Below are 14,682 nucleotides of genomic sequence, written 5' to 3'. Positions count from 1 at the left end.
GAAAAAAGCTGATTGTGTAGAGCGAATGGGTAATCAGTAGATTACTATTGCTGGACGCTCGAAGGACCAAGTTAAAAGCCCTCCGTTACATGGACACCGATATACCGACGAGGTCAGTCAGTATCCCAAGCCTATCCCAGACTCGCGTTGACCATAGGAATGATGCCATTATCAATTGCCTCGGTTGATCGCCAGCCATACCACGTATGATCTAGAAGACCTAGTGATGATAGTTAGTCACTCATCACGAACTGTCCGCTTCATAAATGGAAAAAGATCAACTTACCCCAAGTTTCATCATAATCCTGTGTTCCCTGTCGGATGTAATAACTGCCCGAAAGCACCCAAATCATCCACCCGGCATGAACACTGAGCAGCCATTCTCTCAGGCATGAGGCATATACTTCCGTATAGGTGGAATCATCTTGCTCGTACCCGAACTCTGTCATCACGACCGGAAGCACATTTACGATGCTCGAGTCGTCCGTCTCTAGGGCATCGAAGCCATCGCTCAACAAGCTAGACGATAGACTACTGCAGCTTGTAGCAGATGAGTCATAGTTGTGAAGCTCTAGTACGATTTTATCTTCAAAGTCGAAATCGCTCTTCTTGAAGACGGTGCCGTCACCGAGGTCTGAGGCCGTCGGTATCGGTGAGAGTGTGACATCGTAGTTGAGACCGGAGAAGAAGAGGAGTAGGTCTGAATTGACGGAATGAACTTGGTTCGCGTTCTCGACCATGTTGCTGTACCATGTTTCCCAGTTGTACGTGTCGTCTGCAAGTGTCGTGTTGTCGTCAGGGCTGCGAAGTTCGTTGCGCATGCCGATGCTTTTTACGGCGGGCAGGGATTTGACCTGTATCGGACTTGCGTTAGGCTTGAAGGCTGAAGATGGGACGGGTATATAGCTTACATGCTCGGCCATATACTTCCAACCTCTGTGCCAGTTGCTTACGTTGAAGTAAGTATCTCCGAACCAGGCGTTTCCATCAGTAGTCGAGCAGCACCAACTTGCTTTGGAGACATGGTTGTCTAGATGCACGTAGATACCTTGGTTGTAGCATTCTTCGGCTACTGCGTCGTATACCTAGACACCTTTAAAATTGAATGTAATGAGTTCTGAGAGATGCGGCTTACCTCCAGTCGTGTCGTATTTTCCCCAAACTGTGGGTTGTTACTGACGATATCGTCGTAGATTTTGGTTCCGTTTGTTTCGCCCAGAGCGTTGATCAAGGACGTTTTAATCGGTATGTCCGCTCCGGTCTCGTAAATGTCATCGATCATTTCGATAGCAAAGGTAAGGCGAATGACATTCATGCCTAGATCCTTGATCTTGCCGACGATGTACTCGATGGATTGATACTGCAGCCCTTCAGGCAACATGGCCACCTCAGCACCGGGCCAGTTGACCCCCGCATAGGTGACATTGTTCCCGTCGGTGTCGACAATCCATCGACCTGAGGTGGATAGAGTAGAAGAAGAAATTGAGGCGACGAGGCCTGGTGCTGCGAGGCAGAGCAATCTCAAGCTGTTACCAAGATGCATTGTACTAGGTGCTGCTTGAAGTTAGCTCGATTTGTCCCCTCGGGGTGTTCTGCAAGGACCCTTTATATAAACGCGTTACATGCGACTTCCCGGAATTCTGCATAGTGAATGCACATCCCCGAAGCCCCTGATGATGACCGCATGATCAAAGCCAGTTCCTGAGGATGTCGCCAATAAGAACAGTAGCGCAAAGCCTTTTCCGGACCGGTTGTCTGCAATTCGCGGACATGTCCGTGGATAAGCCTTGATTGTCAGGTTCTTCAGGCGGGGAAATTCAAGACAAACATGTGTCGGTCTACGCAACACGCGTTGCAATATAACCGACTGGGGAGGAGTGCCTGAGCGATATTTGCGGGGAGAAATTATCCGCCTATGGATCTTAAAGTTTCTCCTGTCTTGGATTACTTCAGCATCAACTGCAGGTCACAATGATCTTGCACGCTCTAGTAGCTACTTACTGGCTAAATCCGTTTGCCTCCGAGTCTATCTTGTTAACCGAAGACAGTGCACACGATATTCTATGACTGCTGGCCGGCTAACTACTCACCCGACAACAGATATTGATTCCTTGATAGGGTGATTGGTAAAGAAAATAGAAGAATCAGGTCACTGCAGAGTGTTCTCCGAGCGGGGGTTGTATCTGCTGATCTTCTCTTCGTGCAATGACGTGGGCGGTCGTGCTGAAGCTACTTACTAGGGTGCATGCATGCCCCGCCCTGGCGGGTAAGCCATTAGAGGAAATTAACCGATGGAGCTGGCCATTGCTGCAGTAGGGTAGACGCTTTGAAGAGGAAGGGATCTTGCGAGGAAAGGGCTGAGGCATAGCATGGGCTCTTCACATTTCCATGTCCGTTCCGCTCGATAATAGTTGAACTTGTGCTCACCTGACTGCCTTCTTATAACCTCACCAATAAAGGAAGGTGAAATGGAGATTTAATGATCCTGCAGATCTGCAGAGAGACTGAACATATTGCCCTTTTTATTTATATCATAGTCACGAGCGACTGGATAATAAATCAAATATTCGAGCTGGGTAAGAACGTCATCGCATGTACTACTGAGTAAACGGTAGGTTGGGTAAAGGCCAGAAACTGGGGCTTGACACTGAAAACAACTTCTCTTAATGATGGACAGGCCCAACAACCTTATTACATCAAGATTTAATATGGTGATTGATTAAGTAGTAACCTAGATCAGAAGATGACTTGAGATGTCCTCAGTACATACCTGCTCCCTGTTGTAAGGTGAGTGAGTATTTCAAAGGCTCACTCCCTGAGACCTCACGGATTTTCGTCTTGATGGAAGTTCATGTGCGCCTCGGGAAATATTTCGCTCTGAATAATATTACAACTTCAAACTTATAGATGCATATAATTATTCGAAGAAACATGAAGGATGAGAGAAAGAAAGTAGAAGCGCAAGGCATCCATAAGGCATCCAACAGGCCGAATCGGGCCATCCCACCCATTCCTGCCCCCAAACCGGCATCCCATCGACTCGCTCCTTTTTAACTAATCTTCTCCTATTATCCATCTACTTCACTAGCATCCGAGTATATGTAATTATCACGATTGTCATTGCTTAGCTACAGGCACTTGCGCGGGTGTCTCTTTCACCCTTCTGAAACTTCTGCTCTCCGTCTGACACCCCGCGTCCAAAGCCAGTCTTGGTGGGGGACCGGTTAGTGTCAGCCGAGAACCTGCAGTTGCTGACAGCATGATATCTCACTACCCTGGTCGTACCTGCACAATTTAGCTCTAATCTAATCGATAATAGATGCTGCGTCTAATCTAGATCGTGACATGGTTGTCGTTGGACTCGTGTTCGGACCTCAACATGGGTTGCCTTATGACGTCCCTCTGACCGAGATCGACAACCCTTGCTACAATACAACCCCACGATATCAGTCTAAACGCTATGTTCTTTGTCGACATGGGGGTAGAAACGCTGGAAAGAGGCGCCATGAGTGATGGGTATTTTGTCACTTCTCAGTAAGCTTACGGCTTAGCAAGGCAAGCTGACGTGGGTCTTGGCCCCCAAGCTTACCAAGCTGCTGGAGGGATCTGCCTACATCTACATCCAAGTCGACCCTCGTACCCCTCCATCAAATGAACTACCACATATCAACTTATCTTGGAGGTTGTGAAGCCACCGCATGACCATGTCCGACCACGTCCTGTCTCAAATTCCAGTTCTCCAAGGCGCCGTGGCCGCCGACTGTGAGATTTTGCACGACCCGAATGATGCACGGTTTCAGCAACGCTTAGCTCGATGGACTGATATCGACCGGAAAGTTCCGGCTGCCATTGTTCTTCCTCGCACAGAGGATGCCTGTTTGAAGACGGTAAGATGAGCCTTACAAGTACACGGACGCTGAGATCAACCATTAACACTGGGCATAGGTGCAATGGGCTCTCAAGTCAAGCATTCCATTCGTGCCGAAAAGCGGCGGTCATAGTCCCTGGTCAACCATTGGATCAGAGGGAATCATTATTGATCTCAGTTTGTATTCTGAAGTTCGAGTTGATGCGGGTGCGCGAACTGCAACCGTGATTGGCGGTGTTTTGGCCAAGGAAGTGTCTGTGCGTCTAGCAGAAGCGGGTTTTTTCACAGGTATACTATATGAACCATTTATTATTGCTCAATTGGACCTATCTGAATTCAATTCTAACACGGTCAATTCACACAGCACTCGGGAATGGCAACAGCGTTGGTGCCATCCCGTACCTGCTTGGTGGCGGGGGCTCGATCACCAATTCCATCACCGGCTTCGGATCGGATCAGATTTTGGCAGCGCGTGTAATCACAGCAAAGGGGGAGCTGATCGAAGTTACAGAGGGGACGCACCCGGATCTGCTCTGGGCATTGAAAGGAGCTGGTCAATTCTTCGGCCTAGTCACTCAGCTTACGGTTCGTGCGCACCCCTTGTCGCTACTGCGGAAACGACTGGGCTTGATATGGGTGGGGGCCTTTATCTTCCCACTTGATCGGGCGGTGGAGGTGGCTCGAGTCATGAAGCAAATCATGGATGATCCCCAACACGCGACGGCGGGCCTCATGATGATCATTGCCCCGCCACCCGCGCGCGTTCCATCTCTGGTGATTTCCGCCCGTTATACCGGCGATGAGGCCCCGGAGGTGCCGTTTAAGGCTTTGTATGACCTTCAGCCAACCGCTACCATGGGCAGAGATCTGCCTATCCAGAACGTCAATGATGAGCGAGAAGCTCTATGCGCCAAAGGTGACTTCAAGAGGTTTGGTATCGTGGGCTTGCATGAATTTCGCATCGACGGATTCGTGCAGGCCATTGAAGTCTGGAAGAAATTGATCCATGAGTGTCCCGATGCCATAAACTCAGCTTTCAACTTACAGTGGGACTCACGAGCGGTTAAGACGCCCGAGAAGGAGTCTGCCATGTCATCGCATGATGTCCGCTACTGGCAGTAGGTTTTTCTTCGCTCCTTCTGACGTTGCGACGCTAATTGTGGACGTATTCCAGAGTCAACATTATCTGGCATACGGATGAGAAGAACAGACGCAAGGTGGACGAATACAACGATGAATGCGTTGCTCTGATGCGGGGCCCGGACGAAACACAGTACATCGACTTCCAGAATGCGACTCGGACGGGTCCTATCCAGCGACGGTATCGGGGGGAGGCTCGGCTAAAAAAGCTTCGACAGCTCAAGAGAGAATGGGATCCGCAGGGTGTGTTTACCAGGCAATTGCTTGATACTGATTAAGTTCAAACGATGCAACGAATTAGACTTGTGACAAAGACGGGCGGTTGTGTCTAGAATCGAGGCTTCATGAGACTCAGTGACAATGACACTGGACTGGGTTTATCTCCAGAATTTTTCTTTCATCGGCGTAGCCGTGGGCGACACAGGATTGAAAGATATTGCATGTCTCAGACACGCATACTGTCGGTCTCGCGTGTCTTGTAGCCACGGCCGTTTTATCCGCGGCGACCCGCGTATCCGCTAGGCATTCAACAAGCTCAATAGGCGATCTTGAAAAGGCCTCAGCAATGTGTTAGATTATCCTTTCAGCCAACGAAAGACTCACCAGCCCCGTCAAAAAGGTGAGCGATTAGGACCACAGAGAATAAGAAACAGAAATCAGCTGGCCGGCGGAAGCGCGGTGGTATCCGGCGAAAGGCTTATCACGGCAGCTCAGTCGGTTCTCCGATGCTCCCCCGGTGGCCCTAATTTGGCATCGACGAATAGCTGCCATCCTCGCCCGGCTAGTGCCCGATAACACCAGGACTAACCGACGCGACGGCATTAGTTCCTCGATAGCGTGGGAAGACCATGGAGAGACGCGGCCGATAAGCTGCAGAGGGTAGGTTTCCGTGGGCTGACCAGTGCCTATCAGCAACTGGAGACGCGGTGGACACCCCCGCAATCGCAAGACCGCCTCGACACCGTCCATCCAGGCACCATCGCAACGGCAAACCTGCCTCTCCTCCAATCAAACCATGGACGATATATGACTAGCGGCGGTGAGAACAGCAGGTCGGATGTCGCAATTAATTCTCGCATCGTCCCTCACTGCAAGGGGCCCACTCCCGGAGCTCTACGGCGTTGTTATTTAAATCTGCCGTCGCGACCTGTCGGCCATCAGCCATTGTGTCTGGTTGCAATCGCGCAGATTAAATCCCAACATGTTGGTCCGTCAGCTTGCCCTGGCTCTGGCTATTGCGGCCTTGTCCGATGCCATTCCGACGTCCATCAAGCATGTTCTGCACGAGAAACGTCACAAGCCCGCATCCGATTGGGTGAAGGGTGCGCGCGTTGAGAGCGATGCGGTCCTCCCTGTGCGCATTGGCCTTGCCCAGAACAACTTGGACAAGGGTTACGATTTCCTGATGGAAGTGTGAGTCTCAACCTACATTCCCTTCTGCTATTGAATCGGTCCTTGAATCAATGAAGGCCCTTGAAGAATGAAGCATACTGATATGAATACTGCGCAGGTCGGACCCCAAGTCTTCCAAGTACGGTCAGTACTGGTCGGCGGACGAGGTGCACGACATCTTTCAGCCATCCGAAGAGGCTGTCGAGGCTGTGAGAGAATGGCTCATCGCCTCTGGTATCCATCCGTCGCGGGTGGTGCACTCCGACAACAAGGGCTGGCTCGCCTTTGACGCCTACGCCCATGAAGCTGAGAGGCTGTTCATGACGGAATTCCACGAGCACGAGAGTGACAGAAGTGCTAAGATCAGAGTTGGATGTGACCAGTAAGTTGACTTCTTGCCACGGTCAATGCAATCGTTAATTAGGATCTAGATACCACGTCCCCGAACACATCCAGAAACACATCGACTACGTCACCCCGGGAGTGAAGCTCACCCAAGTCGTGAAGAGGACCAAGAAGGTCAAGCGTGCCTCCCAACTAGCTCACTCCTCTAAGGCCAAGTCTGCTGCTCAAGTCTCGCAGCCACTTCCCAGCAAGGCCAAGTTCCTGCCCGAAGACCTCCGCGGTTGTGGTTACAACATTACCCCGTCATGCATCAAGGCCTTGTACCAGATCCCCGACGCCACGACGGCGACCCCGAACAACAGCCTCGGTCTGTACGAGCAGGGTGACTACTTTGCCAAATCTGACCTCGACCTCTTCTACAAGGAGTATGCGCCTTGGGTTCCCCAGGGTACCTACCCCATCCCGGCCCTGATAGATGGCGCGAATTACTCTGTTCCCTCCTACAGCTCCCTGAACACGGGTGAATCCGACATTGATATCGATATGGCGTGAGTCAGTCCCGCATTAAACTATCAGCCTCATACTAATGTAGTGAAGCTACTCCCTCCTCTATCCTCAGCAAGTTACCCTCTACCAGGTTGACGACCAGCTCTACGAACCGGTCGAGGTCGACACAACCAACCTGTTCAACACCTTCCTCGACGCTCTCGATGGTGTAAGTTCATATCTCACCTTCAGTCTTACACCTCTAACAACTTCAGTCCTACTGCACCTACAGTGCCTACGGCGAGACCGGCGATGACCCGTCGATCGACCCCGTATACCCCGACCCCCGCCCCGGCGGCTACAAAGGTACCTCCCTATACCACCTTTCCCTCCTTACAATCCACTCTAACCCACGCCAGGAAAACTCCAATGCGGCGTCTACAAGCCCACCAACGTAATCAGTGCCTCCTACGGCCAATCCGAAGCCGACCTCCCCGTCAGCTACACCAAGCGTCAGTGCAACGAGTTCATGAAACTCGGTCTACAGGGCCACTCCATCCTCTTCGCCTCGGGCGACTACGGCGTCGCATCTTTCGCCGGCGACGGCGACGAGAACGGCTGTCTCGGCCCAGAGGGCAAGATCTTCAACCCGCAGTACCCCTCCAACTGTCCCTACGTCACCTCCGTCGGCGGTACCATGCTGTACGGCTACCAGACCGTCAACGACAGCGAGAGCGTCATGCACGTCAACCTTGGCGGGACCGCAAGTAACTTCAGTACTTCTGGTGGATTCTCGAACTACTTCCCCCAGCCGGCGTATCAGTATGCTGCTGTGGAGCAGTACTTCCAGTCTGCGAATTTGTCGTACCCATACTACTCGGAGTTTGAGGTTGATGTTAATACGACTAAGGGCCTCTATAATCGGCTTGGTCGCGCTTATCCGGATGTTTCTGCCAATGGAGCCCATTTCAGAGCTTACATGGACGGGTACGATTATCATTGGTATGGGTCGAGTTTGGCGTCGCCTTTGTTTGCGTCGGTTCTTACCTTGGTAAGTTTATTATCTTACTTGGTGGAGGGTTACCTGGGGATGGTGATGCTGACAACTGTTTGCAGCTTAACGAGGAACGCTTCGCTATCGGCAAGGGCCCTGTGGGATTTGTGAACCCCGTGCTTTATGCTTACCCGCAGGTGCTGAATGATATCACTAATGGTACTAATGCTGGATGTGGAACGTATGGGTTTAGTGCTATCCAGGGGTAAGTGCGGAGTATTTAATTGTTGTAAGAGTATGTGCTAATTGATGACTACAGATGGGATCCCGCCAGTGGTTTGGGTACGCCCAATTACCCCTTGATGAGGGAGCTGTTCCTCTCTCTGCCCTAGGCCCCATGGTGTTTTCTTGGATGATAGGTGCTCAAAGGGTGTACATATGTCTGGTGTGGAAATAGTTACGATGCTAGGATAATGTGTAGACGAGTATGAATGGTTATTTATTCCATTTATTACTATTTTTACGATACTCATATTCTGTGTATATGTTGAACTACAGAGAAACGTTCGAGAAATTTGTCAAAAGTTGACCATTCGCTGTCTATTTATTGTCTCATGTATGAACATTATCAGAAAGCCTAGCCCAAGGGATATCAAGAAACATAGGAAAAACACTAAACCGATACTACATAACCACCCAAGAAATATTTATAGATGTATTAAAACCGCTCATACCTCCCATCCATCTCGACCAAATGCACCGCACTCGTCGAATCTCTCTCCGATCGCGTCGTGTAATCAACGGAAATATTGACTGACTTCGAGATCTTGCTGTTCGTTACCCCCGAAGAGGCGCCTCCGTTGCGGTACAAGGAGTTGGTTCGGTCGTAGGTCCGTCGCTGTGTGCTGCCGGGAAGACCCGGAACGTAGTGATTTATGAAAGCGCGGGCGGCGGGTAGACAGGTTGTCATGATTGCGATTTGGGATTCGATGACGGACCAGTGGATGAGGGGTTGGAGACCAGCTGTATAGGATTGAGAGTTAGTGGGGTGGGTTGAAGATGGTTGAGAGGTGGGGAGGTTGTACCGGTCAAGTTGGTAGTCCAGCGGTTTTCCCAAAATACGACCACACGGATGATGGCGATGATGGTTAGGCTTAGAGTCTTATTAGTAAGGCGAAAGCGCAGTGCATGAATAGGTTGTGCTTACATGAGACCCATCATGAACATCAGTGCCACGTTGATCTTCTTCATCCATGGCAGCTGCAGCTTGCTCACTTCGTAGATCGGTAGGAGGACGATGACGACGTCGACGAAAATGTTGACAAGGCAGTGGACTAAAATTGCCGCGATGAAATTGATGCATGTGCCGACGCCTTCATATTCCCCGGTCCAAGAGTCCCAGTCCAGATGGACTGGCATGCATCGAAGCAGATCCACGAGGGCGAACGTGATACCGATGGCGGCGTTGATGCCGATGAGGATGTATGCGCATATGCGGAAAACACGGGACTGGAAGATCCGCAGCAGGAAGAGTAGGACGGATATCTTGCAGAGCGAGATTTGGATCTTGTACATCATAGCCAATCCTTCGAAATACTGGAAGACTAATGTGACGTGGTGAAAGGGTAAAATATCCCAGGTGTTCATTCCGAATCCATATTTGATCACTGTTTTGTTAGATCATGCCTCATACCAGTGTGTGGAAAGATGGTGACTTACTGTATGTATTGACGACAAATAAGCCAACTCCCAGTACCTACTAGCTGTTAGAAGCATAACGGTGCCAGGTACTGCAAGAGTGCTTACCCATGCGATCGTGACAGTATAGTCGTCAAGTCCCCAACCACCAGCGAGGTTTGCGAGCTTCGCCGCTATCCGAATAAAGAAGAATATCGTGGCAAGGATAGCCGGTGCGAGAGTGGAGGGATCAACAAGAGGGGGGCCCTTCTTGATGGGTTGGTCGCATTCCAATTCATACAAATGCCTCGTGACTGTGGGATGTTAGGCATGTCTAAACGACAGTGTGAGTGGAGTGTAACTGGATGCTCACTATAGTACTCCAGTGCACTGCAGTTAGATAATGCGCAAGTCACTAGCGACGACTTGCTGGCATCGCCGGTGCATACACATGATGCATCGGTTATGGTACAATTTGGAGATTCTTGGTGCAAGCAAGACACCTGGGGACATGGTCATTAAAAGCGTAACCCCGAGAGAGAATCCCACTTACCGCACACTCTGGAAATTCCGTGGCATTCGACGAAACGGCGAACACAGACACCGTCAATGCTGCCAATATCGTGAATAACAGCTGATGTATCTTCATTGTGATGTGGGATGTAACTCAGAGGAGCAACATCCCAGGACAAAGGCAACAGGCAAATGAGGAAGCCAGTCAGCGGAAAAGGGATTTCTCTCGGTCACCCTTTATAATCAATCTCCCTCGGCATCTACGCCATGTGGATTTCGAAACACCAGTCGATATTCGTCAGGAGCAAGCTTTTTTTTCACACGGGGGCGTGCTTGGCCCGAGTTCCCTTCCCAGGATATGTGTGGTCCAGACTCCCGGTTTGTCCAGCGATCATTGTGATGGAGAACTCTGAGCGTATCGATTAAATGGACGAGTTGAGTTTGCGTCCCTCAGTGACGCAGCTCGATTTTGTGGATGAACATGCCTTGCACTGGCGGAAGTGTGCGCGATCCATTTTGCATTAGGACCGTGGGTTCGGTGAGACACGGGCGTTTCCACGAGGAGGGGACCAATCCGAGGGGGCATGGCTGGCTGGGCGATCGGATGCAGGACTGCATCCGTCCGGTAGAAACTTAGATTAGAGTGGATCCTACTGCCCGGTCCACTTGAAGCCGGATCTGAGACACCAGTTGGGAATCATCTGCCGATGCCCACCACTTCTCTCCAATCATCTGGCGACGGAGCATTTGGAATGCCGCTTCTCCTGACTCAGAGGACCGGACGACCCTGTGCGTCTCCCGCGCCCAGCTTGACGCCATATCGCTTAGAGCCTTGGAGGGACAAAGATGGGGTTCTCATTTCAGCTGGGAAGTATTCTCATGGCTGCGGAGGCGAGAAATTCTGACTCGTTCTGGGTTCTCGACGCACATCTCGCCTGGCTGTAGTTGGTTGCAGTGCAGGCACTAATGTGCAAGTGACTTTGGTGGTGAAACGGAGCCCTATTCATGGGTTGTGGGTGAACTCAAGGAAGGCACGTGGACCGCCTTCCACGAACTTTCAAGAAAAAGCTCCGAACCTCGGTCCTAGTCCGTAGCGGCGTAGAGGCTAGAGACGTTGCAATCCCTGGATTTAGGGCACGGAGAGGCGGTTGTGCGTGCCAAAAAATGGGGAAATAATATCATTTTAAGCTCAAGTTAGCGCGCCAAATGGCTCGTCGTTTGAAATTGATGTATTTGTGAACACCGCTTGCTGTTCTAGGATTAGTGTCAGTCAGAATCTTTGCGCTAACCCAGACAGGACTGGCTTCCACGTGGACAGCCTCACTGCCTGAGGATCTCTTTCCCATTACTCAGCATCGCAGTGGCTGAGTGACGCGGTCATTGATCTATCAGAAACATCATCCATCTCTCATATGTTTACCCACAAACATCTCGCTGTTCGAGTTCTATTCTGCGAAATATCTAGCACATCTGCCAAACACTTTGCTTGGCTCAACGACTAGACTTCTCTGATCTCCTCTAATCTCCGTGCATCTCATACCAAATTAGTTCATATTAAATATGTGTCGATCAACCAAAAATAACTGCGCCGGAGTACTCCGTTAATATATATCTATTCCGCGGAAGTCGGTATAGTCTGCCTAGTAGTTTCTCTTCACTGCCACTAAGACTATACTAGAAGGACTTACAATTTATCTCGTGATACTTCTGAGCAAATTGTTCAATTAGGGGGTTCGTTTAGCTGGTACCAGCCTTGTCATCCATCAAGAAATTCTCCGTGGCACAATGCACCTACCAGGGAATCTGGATCAGATCTCCTTTGGTCTTACGGGATCTCACCAGATCTTGTCTATAAATCTTTGCACACATGCAGCTAGTCAACTGTTCATATGATTAATTTGCCTCCTAAGTGACAACCATCCAGCGTCGTCGTCATAGGTGGACCCGCTTTGTATGACCGGTAGACGTTGAATTCCCCCGACAATTACCCGCCATTCCCACTAACAGCAACTAGAACAAGTTTAAAATTTGCCTCTGACAGGCTGTTCCTTCTTGTCACTCTGCGAGACGAGCATACGGAAGAGTACTACGGTGCAGCCATGTGGCATTTATTTCCGAGGACCCATATCCCATCGTGTATCATGTATCAAGATAGAAGCCGTCTGGGAAGCGGGAAGTCCGCCAGCTTATGCTTATTATCATACTTAAATTGCCAGCAGATTAAATTAAATTACTTACTCCATAGTATGCTTGGTTCGTGTCTGTTCATATCCCCCTGTGGCTTGAGATTCACGGCGATTGATCTCAATACTCCTCCATTGACCGGAATTTACCATGGTACTGTGTAAATAGGTCCTGACCAACGAAAGGCATATATTCGGATTCACCATATCTCTGATGAAAACCTCACAATATATATGACCCACAAACCTTGTCCTACATCAACAAAGTTCTGATGGTGTTGACCGAGGTATTCACATTGAATCACGATCTCCGCCTACTGCATCTACCGAAGACTCGATTCACCCAATGTCGCTCGAAAACACTGTACAGAATATATAATGCCTCTTTTGTCTCTCTGAACCTACTCGACATGATTTCACTGTTCCTGCAGGACGAGCGGCTCCCTGCATGCTGCAAGAAAGAATTAACTGACAGTATACTTAACCACACCCCGATCGGGTCAGCTTACTAAGTGACTGCTTATCGCTATCGGTCGATCAGCTGATTTCAGCTCCAATTCGAACCAATTCACCCGCAACTGTCTGACTTCCTCTTGTCAACAATCGCAATCCAGCAATGCAATATCCACCACTGACATGAGCGACCTGCTAAAGTCTCGCTGGGCTCCCAGCCCAAGCGAGATTCAAGCCCGACCCGCCGTTCCTCCCATCACCACCCCAGCAATCCCCCCCAAAACCACTCCCAAACCCACCACCAGACGCACGCCATCCCCCGTCAAGCAACCCTCTCGTCAGTCCTCCCCACGACCCTCTCCCTCGAGCCACCTTTCCCGCTTCATGAAAATCGTCGAGCGATTAAAATGGAAACTCCCATATTTGGCCTACGGCTACCGCCTCGCGACCCTCGACCCTGCCAGTAGCGACTTCGACGTCTCCCACGCCGAGATCATGTTCAAGCTCGATTTCCACGAATACTACTCCCTCCTCGAGCGCGCAATTGTCCACCTCCTCAGCGTCTTCGGTGTCTCTGTGTCTTCTGCTTTTGCGCGCAATCACCTCGCCGCCTACGGCTCCGCTCCGCTCTCGACTCACCGGTATCATGCGAATGTGTTGGAAGCGCTGCAGGATGAAAACAGTCCCTTGCATTCTGTGCTAGGACAGGGCGAGGTTCACGAACAATTGCAGAGGGCGAAAGAGTTGCGGAATCGGTGGAAGACGGCGGATTTGACCAAGGAAGAGCTGGAGATAGAGGACAAGTGGGCTGCGAGGCGGAAGGGCAAGGCTATGCCGTTGGCGAGCTATGATATCGAGAAGATCCTCTCGGATATCTTCCAGGGCTTCGATGATGCGTATTTGCTTGCGCAGGAGCATGTGGTTGCATCTGATGGGGCGGATAAGATGGATGGGTTGTTGCAGGGAGAATCGGATGCTGATTGGGATTTCATTGTCGATGCTATGGATTGGGAAGCTGTTTGAGCGGTCTAGGTGGCTGTCTGTTTTTATTAGCGATGTTTCGGGTTAGAATTGCATGGTCGGAGTTCTGGTTTGGGGGCTATCTGTTCTTCCCTCCGCTGCTTTGATTATTTACCATGTGCGTTTGTATAGTGGACTGTCGGGAGTGTTAGTTGATGGGTGTACAGGCTAGATTTATCTCACGAGCAGACTCGCACTTTATCACTGGCTATCTTGGAATAGGTATCAATATATCCCACCACTTGTACGCTTGCAACATTCCACTGGTTATCTTCGGTTGAATCTGCAATTACCTGAGGATTACTGCTGCAGTTAGTCTAGTCAAGAATGTATACCGGTATCCTCTCCCCCCACCTTCCCGAACCCAATCTTTTTTATATGTGTATCTTTCGAAACAAGGACTATCAGTGCAACTAGGCTCGTGGTTAGGCGCAGCAACAGGCTTATGGCTCGTGGCAAAATTTCACTGTGTATTCCATGCAAATTATGGGACGTGATGCATCATGGAACTAATAAAGCCTCCACATCGAATTGCCAGTCATTACATTATCTTTTGGAGAGGGTACGGGTAGCTTAAAATCAAAAAGAGGAGGAAGGAAAAGAAGAGGAAG

General features: G+C 50.2%; 5 protein-coding genes across 5 annotated transcripts; 3 read left to right on the top strand and 2 right to left on the bottom strand.

Moving 5' to 3' along the window:
• Positions 1–52: 52 nt before the first annotated feature.
• Positions 53–1,655, bottom strand: BO88DRAFT_487590 (cellulase family protein). The gene is made up of 4 exons (XM_025712555.1): positions 1,136–1,655; positions 912–1,085; positions 287–854; positions 53–220 (listed from the first exon to the last, which is right to left on the bottom strand). Exons 1-4 carry the CDS (start codon positions 1,541–1,543, stop codon positions 132–134), a joined length of 1,239 nt encoding a protein of 412 aa, XP_025563228.1. The 5' UTR covers positions 1,544–1,655; the 3' UTR covers positions 53–131.
• Positions 1,656–3,704: 2,049 nt separating this feature from the next.
• BO88DRAFT_387474 (FAD-binding oxidoreductase) lies at positions 3,705–5,286 on the top strand (the record flags this gene model as incomplete). The annotated part of the gene is made up of 4 exons (XM_025704821.1): positions 3,705–3,887; positions 3,946–4,156; positions 4,233–4,986; positions 5,043–5,286. The coding sequence occupies 4 exons, from the start codon at positions 3,705–3,707 to the stop codon at positions 5,284–5,286; spliced, it is 1,392 nt and encodes a 463-aa protein (XP_025563227.1).
• Positions 5,287–6,209: 923 nt separating this feature from the next.
• BO88DRAFT_461758 (S53 family peptidase) lies at positions 6,210–8,718 on the top strand (the record flags this gene model as incomplete). The annotated part of the gene is made up of 8 exons (XM_025711182.1): positions 6,210–6,421; positions 6,519–6,782; positions 6,832–7,293; positions 7,343–7,460; positions 7,507–7,597; positions 7,651–8,282; positions 8,348–8,490; positions 8,545–8,718. The coding sequence occupies 8 exons, from the start codon at positions 6,210–6,212 to the stop codon at positions 8,615–8,617; spliced, it is 1,995 nt and encodes a 664-aa protein (XP_025563226.1). The 3' UTR covers positions 8,618–8,718.
• Positions 8,719–8,820: 102 nt separating this feature from the next.
• Positions 8,821–10,994, bottom strand: BO88DRAFT_487588 (CFEM domain-containing protein). Its single transcript, XM_025712554.1, has 7 exons — positions 10,456–10,994; positions 10,276–10,405; positions 10,032–10,216; positions 9,945–9,981; positions 9,433–9,892; positions 9,311–9,378; positions 8,821–9,248 (listed from the first exon to the last, which is right to left on the bottom strand). The coding sequence occupies exons 1-7, from the start codon at positions 10,549–10,551 to the stop codon at positions 8,944–8,946; spliced, it is 1,281 nt and encodes a 426-aa protein (XP_025563225.1). The 5' UTR covers positions 10,552–10,994; the 3' UTR covers positions 8,821–8,943.
• Positions 10,995–13,180: 2,186 nt separating this feature from the next.
• On the top strand, positions 13,181–14,335 carry BO88DRAFT_404486 (uncharacterized protein). The gene has a single exon (XM_025706633.1). The coding sequence runs from the start codon at positions 13,235–13,237 to the stop codon at positions 14,072–14,074; it is 840 nt and encodes a 279-aa protein (XP_025563224.1). The 5' UTR covers positions 13,181–13,234; the 3' UTR covers positions 14,075–14,335.
• The last annotated feature ends 347 nt before the right edge of the window (positions 14,336–14,682 follow it).

Source organism: Aspergillus vadensis (genome assembly GCF_003184925.1).
Source record: "Aspergillus vadensis CBS 113365 unplaced genomic scaffold BO88scaffold_10, whole genome shotgun sequence".
Taxonomy (NCBI): domain Eukaryota; kingdom Fungi; phylum Ascomycota; class Eurotiomycetes; order Eurotiales; family Aspergillaceae; genus Aspergillus; species Aspergillus vadensis.
The sequence above is the reverse complement of the archived record's forward strand: the minus strand, read 5'-3'. Positions and strand labels throughout refer to the sequence as shown.

Excerpts from the sequence above, each read along its gene's own strand:
- BO88DRAFT_487590 (XM_025712555.1), bottom strand. The coding sequence starts at position 1,543 with ATGCATCTTGGTAACAGCTTGAGATTGCTCTGCCTCGCAGCACCAGGC. Across the intron at positions 1,086-1,135 it reads AAAATACGACACGACTGGAG|GTATACGACGCAGTAGCCGA; the intron begins GTAAGCCGCATC and ends AAAGGTGTCTAG. Across the intron at positions 221-286 it reads GGATTATGATGAAACTTGGG|GTCTTCTAGATCATACGTGG; the intron begins GTAAGTTGATCT and ends TATCATCACTAG.
- BO88DRAFT_487588 (XM_025712554.1), bottom strand. The coding sequence starts at position 10,551 with ATGAAGATACATCAGCTGTTATTCACGATATTGGCAGCATTGACGGTG. Across the intron at positions 10,406-10,455 it reads CGGAATTTCCAGAGTGTGCG|GTGTCTTGCTTGCACCAAGA; the intron begins GTAAGTGGGATT and ends CCATGTCCCCAG. Across the intron at positions 9,982-10,031 it reads ATACTGTCACGATCGCATGG|GTACTGGGAGTTGGCTTATT; the intron begins GTAAGCACTCTT and ends AACAGCTAGTAG.
- BO88DRAFT_404486 (XM_025706633.1), top strand. The coding sequence starts at position 13,235 with ATGAGCGACCTGCTAAAGTCTCGCTGGGCTCCCAGCCCAAGCGAGATT.